Source organism: Hermetia illucens, chromosome 2 (genome assembly GCF_905115235.1).
Source record: "Hermetia illucens chromosome 2, iHerIll2.2.curated.20191125, whole genome shotgun sequence".
Taxonomy (NCBI): domain Eukaryota; kingdom Metazoa; phylum Arthropoda; class Insecta; order Diptera; family Stratiomyidae; genus Hermetia; species Hermetia illucens.
The window spans coordinates 58,933,938-58,958,379 of NC_051850.1; the positions used below are offsets into that span (position 1 = coordinate 58,933,938).

At 44.0% G+C, this 24,442-nt stretch overlaps 1 protein-coding gene across 3 annotated transcripts in view; it reads right to left on the reverse strand.

The window, feature by feature from the left end:
* The window catches only part of LOC119647872 (disco-interacting protein 2), a 262,686-nt gene extending 243,872 nt beyond the window's left edge, over positions 1 to 18,814 (reverse strand). The window contains exon 1 of one of the 3 annotated variants that reach the window (XM_038049157.1): positions 18,151 to 18,814. In XM_038049157.1, coding sequence (XP_037905085.1) covers positions 18,151 to 18,235 — 85 coding nt within the window. In that variant the 5' untranslated portion in view covers positions 18,236 to 18,814. The remainder of the gene's footprint in view (positions 1 to 18,150) is intronic. The other 2 variants (XM_038049158.1, XM_038049159.1) reach the window with 2 other exon arrangements.
* Positions 18,815 to 24,442: the final 5,628 nt, after the last annotated feature.

The following is a 24,442-nucleotide window of genomic DNA, read 5'->3' on the forward strand; positions in this document are numbered from 1 at the left end:
AACTACTTTTAAATCATTTTAAAGAAGGCCTTCGACAGTGTTAACAGGGGGTGTACCCGTAGTGGCCTACGCAAGAGGGCCATTCCGGACACAAAATATCACGTGTTGCATCGGGGTAAAATCTCAAAAGAATTTGAGCTCCAAGAGCTCGTGAACACCTAAAACACGTGAAGTAAAGTTCATTCTTTGTTGATTACCTACTTGACGCCGCCGTACATTTTACACTGAGATGAGCATAGGGAATATCACTCTAGTGTTAAATAATTGGTATTAACTGCCGAGTGTAATATGTACTCGTATGTTGGTGATATAAGATTAATGTAAAAGCTAATGTTTGTAATATTACTTTATAATATCACATTTTTCACAAAACTGATGTGATACCACATCATCTATTACGACGACATTTCGCACATCCCCATCACTTTAGCTCAAAAGTTACTCTGGAAAACACATGTTAGCAAGATATGAAAGTTCCTGAAGAAAAATACTACGAGGAATATATTCTGCAATTATATGACCAATAACAGAGTCTGATACCCCAATAGGGGCAAATTGATTTAATCTTAATATAGCAGTCACATTGCATCACGATTTCCATACTACCTTGTTTTCGGTAGAACTAACTTTTAGGGGATACATGTGAAAATTGCATGGCATTCGGTTAAGTAGTTCTTGAGATATTGAGGGCTAAGCGACGCTAGAATTGTTTTTGTTCAAACGATGGAAAAATTCGTTTTGCGTGTTAATCAAACATTTTTTTAACAGGAAAATATATCGTTCAAGCTGAAAAACGATTGAAAAAGCGGCCGTCGAAAGCAACCATTTGCGGATAGTATACGTAGGGCGCCGAGTTTGTTCAACTGAGGTGTCCAATCGTAGAGCAAGTTAGAGGACACAGGTAAGATCTGGAGATATTAGATGGCATTGTGTCCAAAATTGTTCATGACAATTTGGATTTGAAAAAAAGTTGTTCCAAGTGGGTGCAGCGTTTGGTCACAGTGGAACAAAAGCAACAGCGAATTAATGATTCAGAGCACTGTTTGCAGGTGTTTACGCGGGATAGAAAGGATTTTTTGCGTCGGTACATAACAATGAATGAAATGTGGATTCATCATTATACTCCGATCTCAAAACAAGTGCCAGCCGGATAGAAACAATAGGGCGAAAGCCGGCCAAAGGGTCCGATATACAACATCCAAAAGGCACGGTCATGGCCCCTGTGTTTTGGAACATCCACGGAATTTTGCTTTTAGAGTTTCCTCCGAAGGGCCAGACGAAGAACAGCGACTACTAAATTGAATTATTGGATCGATTGGCTGACCTAATTAAGCAGAAATGGTAAAGAAAAAGCTGATGTTTCATTAGAATAGTGCCCTCTTTCACAAGTCGGTAAAAACGATGGGGAAATTGCGCCATTTACGATTCTAATTGTTCCGACACCCCCATATTTATTAAATCTGGCCACATCTGACTTCTACTTATTCACAGATCTCAAAAGGAAGCTCCCGGGAAAGAGATTAAACTCCGATGGTGAAGTTGTAGCCGGAACTGAGGCCCATTTTCAGTCAAAAGACACAGTGTGGGTATCGAGAGTTCATAAAAACGCTAAAATGATTGCATCGTTCGAATTTTGAAACAAGTCGGAATACCGGAAGCTCGCGCTTCAGGTATAAAGGTTTTATGTTCATCTTATGTAAGAAACTTCAACGCACATTTCTCTATATATAGCTACAAGCCCAACCTATTCCTTCATATTTTTCCAAACTACAAAACATACATACATATTACAGCCATCGATATTATAATCACCCTAAACAAACAAACTGCCTATTTCCGAATACTGTACATTCATATGCACATATATAAACTCGTACCGGTATTTCCGATTTACTTCGTGCACAAAAGCATACATATGTACATATATAGTACGTATATTAAATACGGTTGGTTTAATGTACAAATATATTTATCTGAAATAGACACTACCTGCAAACTTCATTAGCACGCATATACTATATATCTATATACACACATGCCTGGTTGCAGTAATTGATATTATATACAAATGACTAAAAAACTAAAACAAAATAATTCCCCATTCATAAGAACTCATTTCGTTGTGGTATTGATGAATTGAAATGTGATGATGACGTCATACAGGTTGTCGAATGCACGAAATTCACAAAAACTGGCAAAGTTTCAACCCCTATAACTTTGTTAATAATAGTTGATTTTTCTTTAAACTTGACCAAATTGTGCATTATTTTCTTCATGACACCTATGCCAAATTTTGTACTTCTGGGATGACCATAAGGGGGGTTGCCGGGTAAATTTATAAAATGTGGAAATATACTATTATTAACTTCATTTGTGCAGATATCGGAGAGATGCACCACTGTGATTTTTTTCAGATTTTTCAGTTGGATAGGCTCTGAGAACGAGACCTGTTACACATTCTGTGGGTCATATTTTGAGCCCTCACTCCCCTAAGTTTCAGCCAATATCAAATATGGAACCAGTTTTGAACAGTACTAATTGAGCCCTTCTATGAAAAAAAAATGTTGCACCCTCCATTCACATGTACGGGGAGCCCCCCGTTAAACTTAACACAAAATGGCAACACTTGCTGCATGTAAAGAGGAACAACAGATCACACACTCTTGCCAATTTTTGTGACAATCGGTCTAGTCGTTTCCGAATAAATCGGGTGTGACAGACAGACAGACATCGTCTCGATCCTAATAAGGTTTTGTTTCACACAAAACGGACTTTTTTCTGTGGGGTTACCTTAAGAGTCGTGTGGATAGCCAACAACCGCCAGATTTGGATGAGTTAAAATATGCATTCGTTCAACAAATTGCTGCCATCCCGGCAGACATGATGGAAATCACCTGGACGATGTTATTTCTCATAAATAAATCTCACACTAAAATGGTAAGTAATGAGCTTTGATTTAATGTCAATAAAGATTCATTAATTTCGAAATTGGCTAAATAATTTTTGAAAAGAGAAAACCTTGACTGACGGTTTCGTCCAGGGCAGAGGCAACTCATCGCAAGTGGCGACAGATGGTAATCGCTCCATTTATATATCACAAACCGGACATCAGTCCGAATTACATTGAAGTGAAATCCGTTCTAAGTTCAAGCCTACACCAGGTCGAAGTGATTTTTTTTTGTTGAGGACGCTGGGAGTTCGGAGTCCGCATCCACTTGATGACGGATCGGACCACTAGGGAAGCAACTTACTTCTTCTCTTGTAGTCCACGAACTCCTCTTGTTGGGTTTGAAAAGAAAAGAAAAATCGACCACCTGGGGCCACTTTCGGTCATGCCGTTCCCAGGGCAGAGGTCAGGCAGCGTCTGATGGGTTGCCCTGGACGAAACCGTAAGTCAATACTTTTACTATTCTTTTTGGACTTGGGTGCCAGCCCGTAACATAGGAAACATAAATGCGTCAGAACCTTGGCAAGATGCAATACTTCAAGCTGGTCCCGCATGCAAGTTAAAAACGGGAGAGTGGGAATGGTGTTGAGAAGGGGAAATTCTAAACACTGCTGCAACCTGTCGCAAAAGTGGATTCCTACAATTTCCATCGCTATTCATCAATTTTTAAACACACAAACCCAATACTATAATCTTCTCGATTGTGGGCTTTTTCAGCCTTGTTAAAATAGAGCCTCCCATATAAATATTCCGCTCTTCAACTAAACGACAAAATTTGGGTCTCCATGCTACATATAAAACGATACTTCGTCATAGCTTAAGCCCACAATGGTCTTTCCAATAGAGTAAGCACAAAAGCTTATTAACCCAAAAGCCGTCAATATTCAGCTCCTAAAAGTGGCTATTTTCTCGATATAGCTGGAATTTGATGAATCGCGACCTCCCATACCTTTTGTGCACGTAGTAGAACATAAACATTTCCATATATTCCTCCAAGCAGCGGACTACCATATCAAAATTCATTAAACACACTCGCATTCGTTAAAGACCAAAACACACGACCACTTCTGCTTCCATGTGCATTCCAATTGGCCCGAAATGGAGTTGGCCGTGCTATGGTGCAACTTATCACTATTTATTCCAGCTGAGGCTTTTAAGCAAATGTTCAAAGCAACAAAATATTGTCATGCCTGAATGCGAACAGACCAATAAATTAAGAAATCGAGGTCACTATGATACAACATGCTGCAATGGCGTACGAGCAAATAAACCGTGCCGGGGTCTCTACATCCGCTGTAGATTGGAGCTGGGCTTGGTGTGCGAGTACATTGCAATTTCCCACTAAATTCATACGTTCGGTTGGCAGTTAGTGCTGGCCACCTCTCATTTAACCCCAATAACTAATTGTCGCTCGAATTTCACGCCTTCAATTCGCATAAATTCAATTTGCACAAGAATATTTGCGATTTGTCCCAAGAACCCACGTTCTCAGATATTGAGTACACCCCGATCTGGTTTCGAACCATCATGTCTGCTCGGAAAAGCATCTCAAAATAAACAAACTGCCTGGAATTACTAGAGTGTAGCTGGTGCTCTATTGCTTTGCTTCACTGCAGTCATTTTAGGTCGGCTCCATCACAGAGGTCACCAAACTGAAGACACGAGCCATTGGCAATCCTCAAGTAAAGGAGCTAGTTCCCCGTCTTCAAAGACCCCAGGAGCAGGTTACATGCGGAGGATGAAGGAGCTCAACCCTGATTTTCTGAACTTTGCTCCCAGAACCATGTTATGAAAATTGAAAATCGGCCACATAATAGAAGCAGAGCCACCAGAGAGCCAAGATTGGGGTTCTCTGCCTCCACATCACCATGTATTCTGCGTTTATATCAAGCATAATGACATCAAATTGAGATAAATTGTTGATGGAATTAAAGCCCGCGAAAAACGTGCGTTCTGGGACTGAGTGCGATCAAACAGGAGTTTTGTGCTGCAGCGAATTCAACTCTGCTCCTCCAATTCCTCCAATAACATGCAGCCTGCAATCAAGCGTATAATTGATAGTGGACGTTTTGACGCGCAATAGAATGTAATTCGATTAGGAAGAAAGCTAGACCTATCGACTATCGCGACTGCTCAAATCATCTTTTCCGCGGAAACTCATATGTTCCTCACTAACTCGTACAACCGTGCAGGTATAGATCCACATAAATAGGCGGATATCGGATAAGACAGCAAAGCTTAAAGCGCGGATGATTCATTTGGGGGCCGACTTCTTCGCGAAATGCGAAAAGTTTAAATATTTTTATGAGCCAGCGTTTCGCGTGTTCCAGCGGTAAAGCGAGCAAACACCTGAGTCATTAAGGTTACCTTAATTGCATGTATGAGATCATAAGTGGCAGCTTGTGGCCCCGACAATTGAGATATTAGCACAGCATCTGCCGGTTTTTGTACCGACTTGAGCCTATTGTTAAATTCTGGTAATATTGGACTTCATATTTCTTACATAAAATGTTATGCCGCTGTACTGTAGGCTGATTACGGCCCGAAAAGTTTTGTGGAACCATTTTAATATTTATCGAAGCGACTGGCAAAAAATAGTGGAAAAGTACTGCAAGGTGCTTTCTAAATGTGAATTGTCTACACCGGGTGGGAGGTAAATTCTGTGCTTTCTCAAAAGATAAAATGGTCCAAGAAACCAACATATGCATTTGGTAACATCTCACATAATTATATCGTGTGGATTTGTAAAAATATGAGGTGCGGTAAAAGCTTAACCGAAAATTTTAAAATTCACGGGTTTTATAAATAGGTTCACTTATTCTATTTTCTAGGAGAGGTGGACCCAATCGACGCCTCCATCGAGCTCTTAAAAGAAGTAAGAATCGGCAATCTGGCAAGGACCGACGCGACGACCTTCCTGCTTCAGCACACCAAACTGCGGGTAACGGAGATGAATCTATAGCACTCGAAGTAAGCCTTAGCTGAACTCTTTGGTCTTCCTCCGGGAGCAAGACATCGAACTCGCACTGATACAGGAGCCTGGATCGGAGGGAGTCAAATTATGAAAAGGCTCCAAAAAATATACAAAACAATTTATTCAGGCATACAGGCAGGCCCTTTCTGGCGAGAATGCATGCTCTAGACCTGCCCCCATCCCTATTTCTTGTGGTATGGACACTAATCGGGACAGGTCTAGAGCATATATCCTCAACAGAAGGAGCCTGCACGCCTGTGTCGAAGTCTGAGTTCTAACGACTTAACCGTGGTAAACCTGGAGCAGGTGGTAGCGGAGAACGTATATATTCTCAGCTTACATGACTTACGCAACCACGCTATACAACGCTGTAGCCAAAGACGGGGAATATCCTCTGTTTGTTTGAAAAAGGAAGATGGGACATTTACCGAGAATGAGGAGGACAGAGTACACCTGCTTCTTAGAACTCATTTCCCGGGGTCCTACCCCACGGTAGCAGGCGACAACATTCTGCCTGACACCCCGACAACGAATAAAAGGGGAAGGAAGGAGAGCTGGAAACTAGCAAAAGAGGTATGCTAAGAAGCTAGGCTCAGATGGGCAGTGCGAACTTTTAAACCACTGGAATCTCCAGGAGTAGATGGCATTTTCCCAGCACTTATCCAGAGAGGCCTAGGAATTATCTTAGAGTCTCTTCTGAGGGTGGTAAGGGGGAGCATAGCACTGGGATACATACCAAGAGCATGGAGACGGGCAAAAGTGGTCTTTCTTCCAAAAGCGGGTAAAAAGGATCCTTTTCACCCTAAATCTTTCAGACCAATTTGCCTAACATCGTTCGTACTCAAAACGGTGGAAAACCCTTGATCACCTGAGAGCCATAACATTACATGATGAAACGAAAAACAGAGGTCAAATATTTGGGAATGACGCTAGACCAAAAATTACTCTGGAAGTCACATGTCGGAAACACTTGTCGGAAAGCCACGATGGCTCTGATTACTTGCAAAGCAGGAAAAAAATGGGGTTGCAGCCCGAAGATACTACTTTGGATATATACTGCAATGGTAAAGCCAATGATTACCTACGGGACGGTAATCTGGACAGAAAGAACCGAGCTCAGCATACAAGCCAGGGAATTACACAAACTCCAAAGACTAGCTTGCGTGTGTATCAGTGGGGCAATGAGGACATGTCCAACGGCATCCATGGAGGTCCTTCTGGGATTAACCCCTCTCCATCTGCACATACAGATGCAGGCAAGGAGGGCAATATTCAGGATGGCCGGTAGTATGAGGCGGGGAGCTGCCTAAATCGAAGGAACATTGATATTCTTTCTAGGCGGTATCCCGAATTACTAATACCAAGGGATAACATGACAACGAAGTTTCACTTCGATAAGAAGTTTGAAACACGTTGGAGTAAGAGAAACTGGGAGAGCGTGGCTGCGACACACGGTTTAAACCAGCAACTGATTACTTGGTACACTGACGGATCCCTCACAGCAGAGGGAGCGGGTGCCCGTGCCATTGGTCCAAGGAAAATGTACTTTGATCGAATGGGCAGGTACACTAGCATATTCCAGGCGGAAATATACGCCATGTGCCATCTTTAATCTGCAAAGGAACTATAGGGTGCAGAGCATAGCTATTCTCACCGATAGCCAAGCAGCGATCAAGGCACTTAGGTCCAACCAGGTGAACTCTAAACTGGTATGGGAATGCCTTGAGAGACTGAATACACTCGCCTCGTTCAACAAGGTTTGAATATTTTGGGTTCCAGGCCATGCTGGGTTGGAAGGCAACGGACGAACTAGCCAAGAAGGGAACAGGGACGCCTTTACACGGGCCAGAACCTTTCTGTGGAATCGGAAACGGTTTCATGGCTATCAATCTAAAAAATGAAGAGGAACGGTTGAGGGAACTATTCTGGGCGGGCCTACCAGGGATGGAGCAGTCCAAGGTGCTTATTGGAGGATACGAACCCATACGCACAAAGGATTGCTTAAACCTCACCAAAAAGAACCTCCGAATCAAAGTGGGAATTCTCACTGGTCATTGTCGGCTGAACTATCATCTAGGGAAGCTAGGGATATCTACGGACACTGCCTGCAGGTTTTGTGAGGAGGATGACGAAACCTCTACACACGTGTCCGGCACCGTAGGTCAAGGCATCTGGGTGAACAATTAATACCAGATCCAAAGCTGAAAGATCAGGAAGTAGGGAACATACTAAAGTTCCTAACGGTTATAGGTCTGCTTGAGATACTATGATCAATAGGTACACCATAACCAGTAAAAGGGGCACAATAATTCTTCAAGGACGCGGTACGACTATCCCTTAATAGAATGATAATAATACATAACTCACGTCCGATAAACTCCACTAGAAGAATTACAACATCTGACGTCTATCACAGCAGTGAGGGAGACCAACCTGTTCATAGTATGTGAGAGTTGCACGCTTTGAGGTACTTCACAAATCAACGAAAGATGTAAACCTCTCTTGGACTTCATTTTCCGTACAAATCTAACAATTTGTAACAGGGGCAGTACACCAATCGTCCACTTCCTAAGCAGAGAATAATGACAGTTCGAATGAGGTCCCCGATATCTACCTATTCACTGACAATGAGACTTTCGATGTGGATAACAGGAAAATGCCTGATCAAAGATCCTTCTTGGATCACAACTGCATACTTTTCTATCTGAATTTCACTGCAGAATTTTACTATCAACTGGGGGAGCTTGGTCAAGTTGACAAAACCAAACTGCCCAGGGCTCTCAATGGTAGCATTGGCAAGACAGACGAACTTAAGTCAAAAGTCGGGGCTCTGGACATTGCCACCCTGGCGGAATGAAGACCTGTCCAATTTCACGAAGTTAACCAGGAAGGTCTTCGACATCTACTGCAAATACAGATACTGGCACCCATACAAGAACTACCTGAAGAAATATAAGTCAGCTGTCAGGGCGGTCAGAACATCGGAAGCATCAGGAATTCTGGCCGAGGAACATAAATAATGAAACTTTACGTATATTGGACAGAGAGGGTTGAAAGTGATGGCGTATACCCCGGACATGGTGACTTGGAGTCAACAGTGTTTCAGTGTAATCAGAAAAATTATGAAGGGCAGGTTTGAAAAAGTGTGCCCCCCTCCAATGTAAAACATCTCGGTGCTATCCTAAGTTAAACTGGAGACTAAACATATAACTGAGAGACCAGTATAACATTCTAAATAGAAGGGCCTTCATAAGGAAATGAAGTCTCCGGCCGAGGAGAGTTTTTGCATGTATACAGCCGTGGTCCGTCCCATCCTAACGTAACGTGCGGCGCTGAGCAAGAAATATAATAGGGCCAAGCTTAATAGGATTGAAAAAGTCACGTGCAGTATTGACTTTTTATTACCAAAGATACTAATTTTAGTACCTTTTGAAGTTCATCAGTTCCTCAGTACTTTTTCTCATATTTCAGTACTTTTTAGTTAAATAAATACTTTTGAGTACTTCTCAACAGAAACCATGGTAAGTTTGCCAAATAAGTCAAGATTTCTATAAAATCACAAAAACAAAGTGGTGGTTTCAACGAATGCAATCCACTCTATCATAAAGTGTATGGAATAACACACTAAGTTGGGCATACAGTGGAACGACTCACTGCGGAAGCTAGCAATTAAAAAAAACACTACGTTATTCGTAACTCACAGTCGGTTCAAAAGTGCAATGATATTGAAAGATGTCGCAACATGCAGACCTGCGCGGATATGTTCACTTCTAGAACATACGCAGAATATTGTGGGTAGCGAAGTTTCATAGTCGCACCGTTCACCTCCGAAAACAGCCTGCCTCTGTAAAAGGAGGTCTTATTAAAGTCCGGCGGTTCGGCAAAAGTAAAATCAAGATTTTGTAGGTAGATAGGGCTAGGCAGGTAGGGTTTATCTTTCGTTCGTTTTTAATTTTCATTGTATCGTCTCATGTTCTTATGTTTAGATGTGTGCTCTTCAAACTTCTCTCTACTGAACACTAACAATACTGGTAGTCACGTTATAAAAAAAGATTTTCATCTCTTCTATTGTTGTATTTTGTGTCATACCCGTGAGTATCTGTGTATGACACAAAATACAACAACAGAAGAGATGAACATCTTTTCTTTTTGCTTCAACTTAGGTACGTTCATGTAAAAGTACTATTTAGTGCCTCTTTGCTATATTTTTAGTACCATAATTTTCCCCCTTCCGACAACACTGATCACGTGTGCTACCCTATAGTCCTGCCCGGCAAATCCCCTCACTGTACTATTGCACCTCATCTCCCTCACATGAAATATACTGTAGCATGCAGTACTGTCAAGACTACGTGAGTCCAGATGTTGGACAACAAAGCCGTACGGCAGTAGTAACATCTTAAACGAGGTACTAAGCGCACTCGTGACATTCTTAAAAGATTATGAAACCCGCCCATCGTCAAGAGGAATTTTGATGTTGTCTTTTTAACCAGAACAGAGTGGAAGACCGGTGATATGCTGCACGGTTATGACCCAGTGTTGTTCACCGACGGATCAAATATGGTTTGCGAAGTCGGTGCGGATACACACAGGATAGTGCTGAACAGCCTGGAATTGCGATGGTTTTCACGGGGCACTGACCTATAGGGGACCATGCCGCCATACTCGGCATATCCTACAATTCCCATTCTAAAAGTTGCGGAGAGCAGGGAGAAATCCTCAGTCATCTACTTTGCAATTGACCAGTTCTAGCTAGAACCGGCTGCGAACATTAGGTAAACAATTCTTTGGGACGTCAAAGAGATCTCAGGTTGCAAGGTGGGGATCTGCTATTCTTCGTAAATGTTACGGGGTAGCTCTGAAGATCTGAGTCGTCTAGATTTTGGCCCCTTTGACTTCCCGTAGCAGTCACAAGGAGTTTGTGGCACTAAGCGGCGCAACACAACGCCAATTGGGCCCTTTAGAGTGACCAATGATACCCAACCACCTCCTCTGAAGACATTCTTCTTTCTTCAGCGTGAAACAAATGGGAGATGGCACCTCCGGCCGTATAAGATCTTCCTTCAACATCACTTTTGGTGGCAGCGGATTTTCATCATTTCACCAAAGGAACAATTGAAGTTCAAGCTATTGCTCTTAACTCTTGCTGCCCTTACTCTCCAACGCCAGATTATCCGCACATCTGAAACCTGAATGGATGATAAGACTTTGAATTCTGAGCTCCTCGAATGCTACTTTGTCTTGCGCATCGGCTGCCCGCTTTGGGGAAGACAAGCCATCCGAATCGTTATTAAGTCTCCAACATCCACTTTCTCTCCTCTTTATGTCTGTGTTAGACTACCAATTTTTCTGCTCAACGCAAGTCCATTTTCGAAAGGTTTTTCGAAATTATAACTATGGAGCCCCCTTTACTGTTTGGGATGATTTTAATCCTACTGTTTACCTGGCCTAAATTTCCCAGATATTCATACTTTTCCAATAGCTCTCTGGATTTATATGCCTCCATAGACACCTATGCTCTTCTTCCGTTCAATAATAATAATCGTTGGTGCAACAATCCAAGTCTTGGTTCAAATTTCTCTTCGGATACCAGTCGACTCGGCTAGGAATAAATACCTAAATCAAATCAGAGTAATAATCACGGGTGAGCTTACCGTTGTTACCGCTTCAATGAAGTGCTCTAAAACAATTCAAGGACTAGATCCAATGAGATTGTTGCGCCAACGAGCTGTGACATTTTGCTATCTTCTGTCTTTTTTTGAAGAACAATATCAGAAGGATTCACAATGCCGACGGAGGAATCGACGGAGGGAGGCAAGAATTTTTGTGAAGAAGCCGCAAGAACGGTATTCTTATTGTAGAGCTTCTAAGAGGACATTGTTCCTCAAATCCGGTTGTCTGCAGCCCAGAAGAAGAGGAGAATTAAGACAAAGACACCTCGGGAAAGCCTTGATCAGTAGGGAATGTTCCTTCCCTTCAGGAGTCACTGTTATATTTGCAAAGGCCTGCCCGCGCTTGGAAGTACGCCCCCCCCCCCTCCGTTTTTCCGGGACATCCCCCTTCTAATTTTTTATTTTCCAAAGGCCCAACAGAACCATGAAAGGACGATGTTTTGCTATAATTGATGATATAAAAACAAAATCGCTGTCGCTGAAAATTCATTCGAAGAAGCCCAAAATTGTTTCCAAAGCATTGCTAGAAATGGGGAAAAGTGATTAAAATTTATGTTAATTAATAAATGAAGATTCTTTAACAACGCGAAAATTCCCGTTATTTTGTATGCTGAAGTGTGCATGAAAAATGTTCAGAATACGCAAGTAAAACACGAAAACAAGCAGCATGATTAGCCTTTTAATTGACCATATTAACGTGCCATTGCCGCTATTTTTTATCACACCTAGTTAAGGTGTTGAAATATTCTTGGAAATAATTAGAATTTGTAAGTAAGATGCGAGCAAAAATGCAGCATGATCAGCTTTTTAATTGGCCAATCCTGCTCATTTTTGTGAGCGTATGCAAGTATATATAGCTCTAAATATTCAATTGGTGGGTTGGGTTATGGTCCTTGGATATTTGGATTTGTTGGATTGTTTGGAAGTTTATTGTTCCTATGTTAATGAATTCGATCATTCACCGATAAGTGAACTCTTCATCAGTTTAATATTTCTTAGATGCAACTAATTAGTCCGCCGACCGCTTTTTGTTCTCGTTTCCCAGCTGAAATTTCTACATGACAAAGGGAAGAGTTACACTTCAAAGGCATGAATATGCAGATACGTGAGTATCCTCCAATTTCGAACACGGTTTTAATTTTGACGATTGTCAAAGCCCCGCCGTGATAGCCACATCGATCCCAGTCTACATACATGTTATTGCATGCTAAGCATTTGCACCAGTGCATGCCAAACCGATTTGATACCTCTGGGGTAGTTAGTTGATTGATCCCACAAATAACGGCCCACAATATAGACATAACCATAACCACCATTAAATCCTTACGAGGACGCCAATCACCGAGGCCACAGGCTCTTAGAAGGTTATTCCAGCTTCCATGGTACCAGATGAACTCCGAAGTGGCTTTGTGTAGCAAGGACCACTTTTGATGGTCCCTTTCACACTTGAGTTTGCGATGGCAACATCTCAAAGGCAAACAAATTTTTCGCAAGTACACCGACATACTCAAGAGCAACGAAAATGACAAGTCTGCACTTAAACGAGACTACATATATATCAAACTTGGCCCAAATGCACAATAAAATTCCTTCCATACTCCACCATTTCTCAATTTCCAAATGTTTCCAAATTTTCTGTAGGCAAGGATATTTTCTAGCCTTGCCTTTCTTGGAATGGATCAGACCGCTTTACGATCATTCATGAAAAAGCATTACTTCTAGTTTGCTCGACATCAGATAGACCGTTCCAAATTATCTGGCTATACTGTCGCTTGAGTTTCAAGGTAAACACATATCAAGGATCGCTCCAGCCGCATTCCTGTTTGATTTGTTTTCCCTTCTCAAATTTCTAAACATTTCTCCGCGAATACCACCGCTGTAACTTTACCGAAGGATTCGCCCACACGTGTTTTCATGCCTCTCTACCTAGTAATTACAAAACCAGCACTGAAGAAGGACACATGTGTCCGAAACAGGGGTCTAATTCTTTATAAAAACAATAAATCTATAGTTAAACTGGAAACTTTTCCTTTTAGTAGTTTTATTCACCTATGGTGGTTATGTATGGTATGAAAAAGGCCCTTAATTTGTGGGAACTATCACAAAAACTAGACTTAAATACAAAAGCTAGCAGAAAGTCCTGCTTTACAAACTACAAAAACACAGTGCTGCCAAAGGGAGAGGACTTCTCTCCGGAGTCTCACCATTCCACTTCACTTATGGCCAAAATGTCCAGCTTACGTAGGCTCAAATTGGAGAACGCACGCATTCAGGGGACTCTCAATACCGATGTCCAGGAGCGTGCCAATCATAAGCTGTTTTCGACAACCGAAAGTAACTCCCTATTCCACCCACTATTGACGTTTGATTGACGTGCAGTTTAGGAAAGATTTCTGGAATCCTATGATTTCAGTGATGAAAATTGGCGAAAAATCGGGGTTATACTGCGCATTGCTTATTCATATCTACTAGTCATTAGCAAATTTTTTCTTATGGAACTGGTTTGTTTCTGGAATAAGTTAATTTCCCAAGTCATTATTGATAAACCTCAGTTTATAAGAAACCCTGACTGGATCGTTCTGACGGTAAAGCATCCCACATTCTTTCATGGTATAGTCTGCAATTCAAAGGTACTGGTCGTCTCCAAATTATAGAAAACACTATAAGGTAAAGTTTCCCGCCTCAGCAAAGAATAAATTTCTACGCACGACAGAATTCCATGCCATAAAGCAAGCGCAGTCAGCAACTCATCAGACATGAACCGAATAGAAAATATATAGGAGCTCATCAAAAGGAGGTTTAGTAAAGCAGCCATTATCACAAAAAGAGAGCCCATAGAAAAGTTAATAGAAGTTTGACATCGTAATGTACACCCTCAAAAAGTGATCAGAAGTGGCGCAGAGATATATATATATGCCCAAAAAAATACAGCATGCATCAAGAAAAAGAAGACAAAGCAGACCCTGCCTGAGGTGGAACGATGGCGTAGGCCAGGACGCCAGACAGCTTTTAAGGATATCGAATTGGTGGACCTTTGCGCAAAGCGGGATTTCTGGAGTTCCTTATTAAGGCAGGCTAAGACCTGATGCGACGTTGATGATGATGACTCATCGCTGTAAAAGGAATACAAATAAAATGCATGTTAATATATAACCAACAGCCAGGCGGCATCGTCCGCCCTGTCGCCCTCTATGATTCTGACTATAAAAGACAATGAACGGCGCCTCGAGATAATGGAGACCAAGATGTTATGTGGGACCAGTGACGTAACACTTCGGAATGATCACATAAAACACAACACACACACACTGTGACGTTAAACGGTTCAGAGCGAACTGGGGAAAAACGAAATCAGGAAGGGATATCTGAAGGAGACTCCACTCAAGTACTCTCCAGGGCATCAAAAAAGAAGACAAAGAGGGACAAGAGACAACAATACGCCGCGCCATCGGAAAACCCTCTGCTTAAAATTGAGATGCACCAAAAGACTAGACCGTCAGCTCTGCTTATTACCACGACGAAAGGCAAGACTATTGCGGAAGTCTGCAGTGAAAACCGCTACAAGATCAGGCTCGAAGATAGCGGAGCAGAAGTGTCTTCCATTCGAAAAATGAAAGGTGTTTGAGTCCTAGTCGAATTAGGCCTAAGCACAACAAATAAAGTTACGTTCTGTGAAGCAGTCAAGGAGTTTCTGGGAGAGAAAGCTTGAGTTTCCAGCCTGGAACCCACGTACTCTTTGGAAATCCATTACAATGTTTGGATTATAAGCTCACGTCTGCAACTTTTCGGGGACCTGACAGAAAGGCAATCTACCGCAAATGCGATCAGAGAGACCATAAAGAAATTACCTGGAACGAAAAGGAGAGTTGCGTCCTGTACAGGGACCGTGGTGCGTCTGATGAGAACGTTGCGCACACTGCGACATATCAGGTCCCGCTAGCTCTTGCCAAAGCCGAGTAACGTTTTCCAGTAACACCGAATGAGACGATGCTGGATTTTTGACGCAGTCTTCATGCTCTGGAGGACGCTACCTTGGGCACAGGGTGGCAGATCCAGGTCGCGGGTGACTTCAATGCACTTGAATAGGGCAGCCTCACTGAGACTGCAGACTCAAACGAATTCTCGAAATGACGCCGAGAGCAGGACTGGTAGTTTAAAACATAGGATCCACCCCAACTTTCCGGCGCCCAGGGTGCGAAGGAAGCATTCCAGACGTAACCTTCGCATTGGAGTCACTGTTGGAGGGGTTGCGAGTTCTGAAAGACTTCTCGGCAAGCGACCACCAACACATCGCGTTTGAAGTAGGTGACACAAACTCTTGATGCGCGATACCTCGGCGCTCTTTCTGTGCATGGAACGCCGCGAATCTGAATACCGGGAGGTTTGTCGAAACTCTTGGAACAGGTGGTGCGGCGCTGGAGGATACTTCTTGAGATGGTGATGCTGCAGTTGACACTGTCGTAAATTCAGTTATGAACCTGATAACAGAGCCTACGAAGGTTCCATGCCCAGGAGGGCGTTGAGACGTGGCAAACCTTCTATGTATCGGTGGACGGCGGAAATTGCAGAGCTCCGAAAGGAATGCCACAGACCCCGCCGTTTAACCGGAAGAGGCCATGCACCATAATGACAGAGTTCAGATCAGCCAAAAGAGAAATCCGTAGCGCAATAAACAGGGGCAAAGTTCGCTGCTAGCAGGATCTGGTCGACGAGGTGAATGGGGACATGTGGGGACTCTGTTACAAACTGGTAACCCGAAAAATCGGACCCCTGCGGAAACCCTTTTCACGTAAAGCCAAGCAGATGGACCGTATTGTACCGGCACTATTCCCTGCATACCCCATACGGAATGATGACGTCAACGCGGAGATCGCCAAGGACCCCGACTTTTCTCTATAGAAAAGTTGGAACAGGCAATTCTCTACATGAAAAACAAGATGGCGCTAGGACCTGATGATATTCCAGCAGAGGTATACAAACTGGTGTCCCAACATCGGCTTGACCTAATGCTCGGCGCATTCAACACTTGCCTGAAAGAAGGCATTTTCCCTTCTTGTTGGAAAGTGACGAGGCTTGCGGTGATCAGCCCAGAGAAAGACGACCTTGAGTTGTCGTCTTCATATCGCCCACTTTCTATGCTTGACAATGCTGGGAAAGTGCTCGAAAAGCTCATCAGAAGTAGACTCGCTGAAGCGATACGCGCTGCCGGAGATTTATCTCCCCGGCAGTGTGATTTAAGCAGGGAGATCCATAATTGATGCTGTCATGCAAGTCGTGGACGCCCTTCGACGAGCAGAGACACATACCCGTCGAACTCGACGGGTGGTGCTCCTCGTAACACTTGACGTCAGAAACGCCTTTAATTCGGTAAAATGGAAAGACATTCTAGGCACACTAAACAATACTTTCCGCCGAACTATTTCTTACGGATATTGAGGGACTAGGTGAAGACTTCCCCTGATTTGAAGGCTTCGCAAAGCGAGAGAGTTCGGGGGCTGGCCCGAATGTGATAAACGGTTCTAGGCTAACTCTCCGATGATGGAGAGGTGTGTAGTTGGTAGTCCGACGGCGTACCGTTGCGAGAATCCATATCCCATTCTACCTCCCCAAAAAACCATCAAATTGGGATGCCGTGTATAGCGCAAGTTCCCCTATAAATGGAAAAACACTATGCGTTACTACTTATACTAAATTCCACGCCATCATTGGATTACTTGCGACATCTCCCAATTTATAAAAAAAAAAAAAATTGGAAAGTAGTCACTTGGATTGCCACAAACAAGTCTAATCAAGTCTCTCAGATTATCTTAATTAATATTCGATTGACGCGTGGGAGCTGTTAACCCCATAAACCACGATTTCCTAAGCACTTTCCCTGAAGTTTGGGAGCAGTCTTATCGCGTTCGAGCGATAAGAATTGTTTATTTACCAATGACCCGATGACGGCAGCGCAACTAATCAAATCAGGCCGCCATCAGCGCCGGCATTGCATCGCGGACAAGGTGATTGCAGTCGGCCGATTTGCATGGCTCGCATTGTTCGCAGCAAACCCCCATGAAAACAAAAACAAATCGGCAGACAGCGGGTGTCTGACGTTTGACAGCTGAAGCGGGTGTGGTGAGTAATCGGCGACGATCAACACACCAACGACCGCCGCACGAACGACGTCACTTCGCATCGGCTCCTGTCGGCCGCAGCTGAACCATTCTCACCACTCGCAAGTGGCCAACTGTATCCGCGACCAACAACAAAGCACGCACACATCCACACGCCACCGCTCGCGGTGTCAACCGAAAATGTCGAAACGCCACTGCACTGGCTCGGTGAAAGTGCGACAGGGACAGGTGTTCCGATTCCTCAGTGCAAACTTCGGCAATTATCGATCCGTCTCATTCCGATCTGCGGCGAGACTGTCAAAAACCTGAGGAAAAGCTGGTGCCGACCGTGCCTTCCGCGGCCGCTGACTCAACGCTGCACTCGGCGACGCTGACTTTCTTCTCGCGAAAATTGCTTTCGCCCAGATGACTGGACGCGGCCAGTGTCACCTACACACTTACCTTCGGATAGTTCCAGATCCAGCTCGGCCAGCTTCTCGCGGACGTCCTCCGGCAGGCTGCCGTAGTCCACCACCAAATCAGACATTTTGGTTCAGGCTGCGCTCTCGGCGACGTCCTGCAGTTCAAAGTCGCGAATTCTCAGCTCGCACCGCCTGGAAATCGTCTCGTTGGTCTTTGCGAGCGCCTCGCTCCGAGTTTTTCCAAGTACACAATCCGGGGCCGCAGCGCCGTCGGGCAAGCGAAGGAAACTCTGCGGAAAACACTGTCTGCGAAATGCACTCACATCCTCCCGGTCGCCACGAGCTCGGCTTAACTCCTGCGGCCACGAAACTTGCGATGCACGGGCACTTGCGGCGGCCAAGATAATTTATTGCATCCGGAGGACACTTCTCACTGCACACTCTTCTCCACCAGCAGCAGCACAACACTCCTCGCCGCGACGAGATTTCGCATTCGATTCTCCGCTCGCGAAATGGGGCCGCGGTCGACGTCTGGCCGGCCAATTGTCTATTCGCTTCTTCTGGACGCTCCTCTCACTCACAATTCACATTCTTCCTGCAGTTTATGCGGAAAAACGGATGCAAAACGCACAGAAAACCTCGACTTGCCCGTCCGATGTCACCGTAGAGAGTTGACGAGACGTTCTAAAAATCTTATCGGACTCGACCACGGCACACACACCATTAAACGGTCCAGTGCGGTGTTTGACACAGCCATTCGATGTTCTACCGGAGTGGTGAAATAGAGATTTGATGACATCTCTCGGTAAATAGAATGTATGTGACGAAATGGGAATTATGCTTATAGATGGCACCGCATACAATGTGCAGGCCAGGCTCTTCCTAGTGCAGACATTTACCTAATTATTTTTACCATCGAATAACAGATGCCAGTATTTTACCGCGATTGGGAAACAAAATATATTGAAATTCGGTTACAAAAAGCAGCACCCAGATGTGTTTTCGCACAGTCACACAAATATCGAAAGCAGGTTAATTTGGAATCAAAAAGGTTTCGACCAATTTCGAGCGACCACTTGAAAGAGCCACGATCCGATGTACGCCGAGTACATAACGAATAGTGCGGTGCAAAAGTTTTCGACGCGGCATTTTTTGAATGAATTATCATTCCGTTTTATTGGCCGTATGCCGGCCTGACGAGAGGGGGTATAAAGGGGATCCGACCCCAGACTTTTATCGGGATCTATCTCTGATCTTCTGACGAGCCAGGAGTTCAGACTCTTCATTCATCTAAAGAAACCAGCTATCTGGTCCGTCCATAATAAATTTCTTATGAATTGGAAAACCATATTTTTCCGTGTTTCACTGGTCCAAGTATACCCTCTTTCAACACAACAGAACTATCTTCTCTTTAAGGTTTTGTGTGAAACAATGAAGTCAATTAAATGTCTGTCCCTCCGCCTTGTTTTGCTCTGGAAAATCTATCATGGATACGTATTTGTAATCGAGGATGCTCGTGCCGAACCCTTAGTATTTCTGTAGTCCGAGCGGGGCTGGTCAGTTATTAACTATTCACCCTAGATAAATTAGCCGCTACTCTTCCGCACGGTTTTGGTCGCAGTAACTTCGCTTCTATACTTCCGTTCAGTTATTGCTTCGTTTAGCCGCTGGTGCATCCATTTCATATAGCAACTACTTCGTTTCACGCTGCATCTATCACTTCCCAGATTTCGCACCGTTGTTCGAAGCCCTAGCTCAGCCTGGAAGTTTCTCCTTGAGCTTTCAAATCTTGGGCAGGTGAATAAAACGTTTTTTGCATCTTCCGCTGCACCTTCACACGTAGAAAAATCAAGCGATTCATTCAAACCGAATATATATTCTACCACCTCTATATAGAGGTGCTTCTTGTAGCCACCGGGATAGGGCTGTGTGCCCATCGATCATTCTCCGCTAATGACCCTCAGTTTGTTTGCTTGTCTCGTCGGCTAAATTATCCACTGGGATCATCTCCGCAATTACGCACGTTGCCTCATACGATGTTATTCAGTAGGCGCAGCATATTCGGAAAGCGTTTTACGTACGCCCCACGTTGGGCGCCAACTTTGTTACGATGAGAGTACGGCGTGGCATTATTTTGGCATTTGGCATTATTTTGGTCGCTAAGGCGGACAACCAGCCAAACTCTCCTAACTGGTTTCATCATCATCATCAACGGCGCAACAACCGGTATCCGATCTAGGCTTGCCTTAATAAGGAACTCCAGACATCCCGGTTTTGCGCCGAGGTCCACCAATTCGATATCCCTAAAAGCTGTCTGGCGTCCTGGCCTACGCCATCGCTCCATTTCAGGCAGGGTCTGCCTCATCTTCTTTTTATATCATAGATATTGCCCTTATGGACTTTCCGGGTGGGATCATCCTCATCCATACGGATTGTGCTCCGCCCACCGTAACCTGTTGAGCCGGATTTTATCCGCAACCGGACGGTCATGGTATCGCTCATAGATTTCGTCGTTATGTAGGCTACGGAATCGTCCATCCTCATGTAGGGGGCCAAAAATTCTTCGGAGGATTCTTCTCTCGAACGCCGCCAAGAGTTCGCAATTCTTCTTGCTAAGAACCCAAGTCTCCGAGGAATACATGAGGACTGGCAAGATCATTGGCTTGTACAGTAAGAGCTTTGACCCTATGGTGAGACGTTTCGAGCGGAACAGTTTTTGTAAGCTGAAATAGGCTCTGTTGGCTGACAACAACCGTGCGCGGATTTCATCGTCATACCTTTTATCAGTTGTGATTTTCGACCCTAGATGGAGAAATTGTCAACGGTCTCAAAGTTGTATTCTCCTATCCTTATTCTTCCTGTTTAACCAGTGCGGTTTGATGTTGTTGGTTTTCAGTGCTGACGTTGCCACCATATATTTTGTCTTGCCTTCATTGATGTGCAACCCAAGATCTCGCCTCAATCGCCCCAATCGCGATCTGGATGAAGGCAGTTTGTACGTCTCGGATCGTTCCCATGATGCCCATATCGTCAACATAGGTCAGAAGCTGGGTGGACTTAAAGAGGATCGTACCCATCGCATTTATCTCAGCATCACGGATCACTTTCTCGAGGGTCAGGTTAAAGAGGACGCATGATAGGGCATCCCCTTGTCGTAGACCGTTGTTGATGTCGAATAGTCTTGAGAGTGAATAGATGGTGCAACTGTTGTCCATATTCCAACAGTTTTTCCATCGCTTGCCGCACAAAGAAAATCTGATCTGTTGCTGATTTGCCTGGAGTGAAGCCTCTTTGGTATGTGCCAATGATGTTCTGGGCGTATGGGGCTATCCGGCCTAGCAAGATAGTGGAGAATATCTTATAGATGGTACTCAGCAACGTGATATCCCTATAATTGCTGCACTGTGTGATATCTCCCTTTTTATGTATGAGACAGATAATGCCTCGTTGCCAATCGTCAGGCATTGATTCGCTATCCCATACCTTGAGCAAAAGTTGATGAACCACTTGGTGTAACTGATCGCCTCCATATTTAACCAATTCGGCTGTAATTCCATCGGCTTCTGGCGACTTATGATTTTTTAGCCGATGAATTGCACGGACTGTTTCTCCTAAACTTGGTGGTGGCAGTATTTGTCCGTTGTCTTCAGTTGGCGGGACCTCCAACTCGCCGATGTTCTGGTTGTTCAGTAACTCATCAAAGTACTCAACCCATCGCTCCAATATGCCCATTCTGTCGGAAATCAGATTTCCCTCTTTGTCTCGGCAGGATGAGCATCGAGGTGTATAAGGCTTCATCCTGCTGACTTGGTGGTAAAACTTGCACGCCTGGTGCGGTTGCTCCCTGTGCTTTTCTAGTTCACAGACTTGTTGGTTCTCCCAGGCTTCCTTTTCCCGTCTGTGAAGTCGCTTCTCCGCTCGACGGAGTTCATAAGTCTCTGCGCGTGCCCACGTTCTTTGAAAATGCAACATTACTCGGTATGTGGCATTCTTCCGTTCCGTTGCTAGCTTACATTTATCGTCAAATCAGCGGTTCCGACTCCATTTGTATGTTTGTGGCCATATCAATGATATCGTTCTTCAGGTGGTTGTGGAGATCATTTTTTGATGCTTCATCTCCAGGTCCTCGGTTCCATCTTATAGGTGTCGCGGAGTGCTGTGTTGTGGATGGCTTCAGTGTTAACTCTCACCTGATTGTCAGAGGGGATTCTAGTTGGTATTGTAATTCGAGCTCGGAGCACGATGCCAACGAGATAGTGATCCGAGTCTATACTGGCCCCCTATATGTTCTAACATTCATCAAGGCTGAGAGATGGCGGCGTGCGATCAATACGTGGTCAATTTGGTTGAAAGTGCTTTCTGCGCAAACCAGGTACTTCCAACAACCATTTCGTGTGACCTTGCTAATTGAATAATCCGCATGTTTTCAAAGCCGATAATAGCAGGTTTCATTTTTTGGCTGACTGAGAAACCTACTCCGAGCACATGGTTTACTGGATGGCCACTATAATATATAGTGTAGTGGCTCTTCTCCAGGAAACCGGTCCCTGTCCAACGCATCTCCTGTAACGCTGTTACATCAGCCCTATATTGGGACAGGGTATTGGCTAGCTGCTTATCACATTCATCTCTGTACAGGGAGCGCACGTTCCATGATAAAATGCGCAAATCGTTTTTTCCGTTGTCGTTGCCTAACGTGGCCTAACTGGTTTGCCAGTCGTAAACACCGACTGTGCGAGAAAGTATATTGTACCGGACAGTACGTGCTGGAGCTAACCCGAATGCTAGCAGTTTGGCGGGGCTCTTGGTTCTCACATATTATCTCCCTGTCAGAACACAGAGATTTTATTACGTGCCTTGATTCAATAGTCGACAAAACTAAATCCACCCGGAGTAAACTACTCCAATAGAGACGTAAAGTCTCGAGACAAATTGATACCACCGACAATTTCCATCCCAAAGAAGCTACACTGCCTAACCGCCTTATAAGGTAAGGAACACAATCACAAAAAAAAACCCTAACGCGGGCGGGAGGGACGTGGAAAGATTAGCTCTAGGCTGACTCTGGCAGCTACGCGACAAGTGGCCCCCGTCCTCCTTTCCTCTTCACGGGGAGTCAGCTGACATGGTGGTCCTGTGGTGCTCCACCTCAACCTAATCGTTTGGCTCCCTGCCGCTTTAAACATAAAGGGGGGAACCCTGAACAAACGGGAGGACTGATGCCTTCCTGGGGAGGTTAGAGCACAAACAAGTTAGGTCAATGCATGATTAAACTAATAATTTCAATTCCTCGGAAATAAAAGTTGAGGCATAATCGATACATGAATTTAACAGATCTAGTTCCTCCATCCGCCTAGACCAGACCGAAGTATTTTTTTTTGTTGAGGATACTGGGAGTCCTGAGTCCGCATCCACTTGATGACAGAGGTTTGAACTTAGGGCGGATTTCACTTGAATATAATTCGCACTCATATCGTGTTTACGATTATATATAAATGGAGCGATTACCTTTTGTCGCTACTTTCGGTCACGCTGCTCCCAGGGCAGAAGTGAGGCAGCGTCTGATGAGTTGCCTCTGCCCTGGACGAAACCGTTGCTGATGATTTTTGAAAAACTTGGGTGTTTAACCCAAAAAGAGGAGTCCCTGAACCACAAGAGAGGAAGTAAGTTGCTTCGCAAGTGGTCTGGTCCGTCATCAAGTGACTCAAGACTCCCAGTATCCTCAAAAAAAAAATTTTTATTATACTAAAAAAATAAGATTTCAGAAAGTATACAAAACAAGTCGGGAAACCGGAAGCTGCACGCTTCAGGTATGAAAGGTTTTGTGTATTTCTTTTATAAAGACATTTGAGTGTGAATTTGTTCCATTAGTACGTAACACGTAATATAGTAATATTATGTGAGAATATCCACTTTTGGGTGATATTGACATTCAAAATTTTGAATTTTCCAAGAAGTGACAACTTTGATCTATTATAACTTCATTAGTAATTGTGGGATTTCTACCAAACTTGGTAGGATCAAGCTCTATATCATATATCATAGCCTACATTGCTGCAGGTGGTGCTAGGATGAACTTAAGGGGGGTTCTGCAGCCAATTACTGAAAATTATAGTAATATACTACTATTATTAACTTTATGGGGATATTGGTATGAAACGTATTTCAGAGCCTAGCCACCATATAGTGGCAGCATCTTGATTTTTTTCAGATTTTTCGATTGGGCAGTTTCTGAGAATGGCCACATCAAATAAATGACCATTTTCAACCCCCCCCCCCCCCACACTTCCCGCCTTTCCAACAAATGTCAAAACTGAGACCAGCTTCGGAAA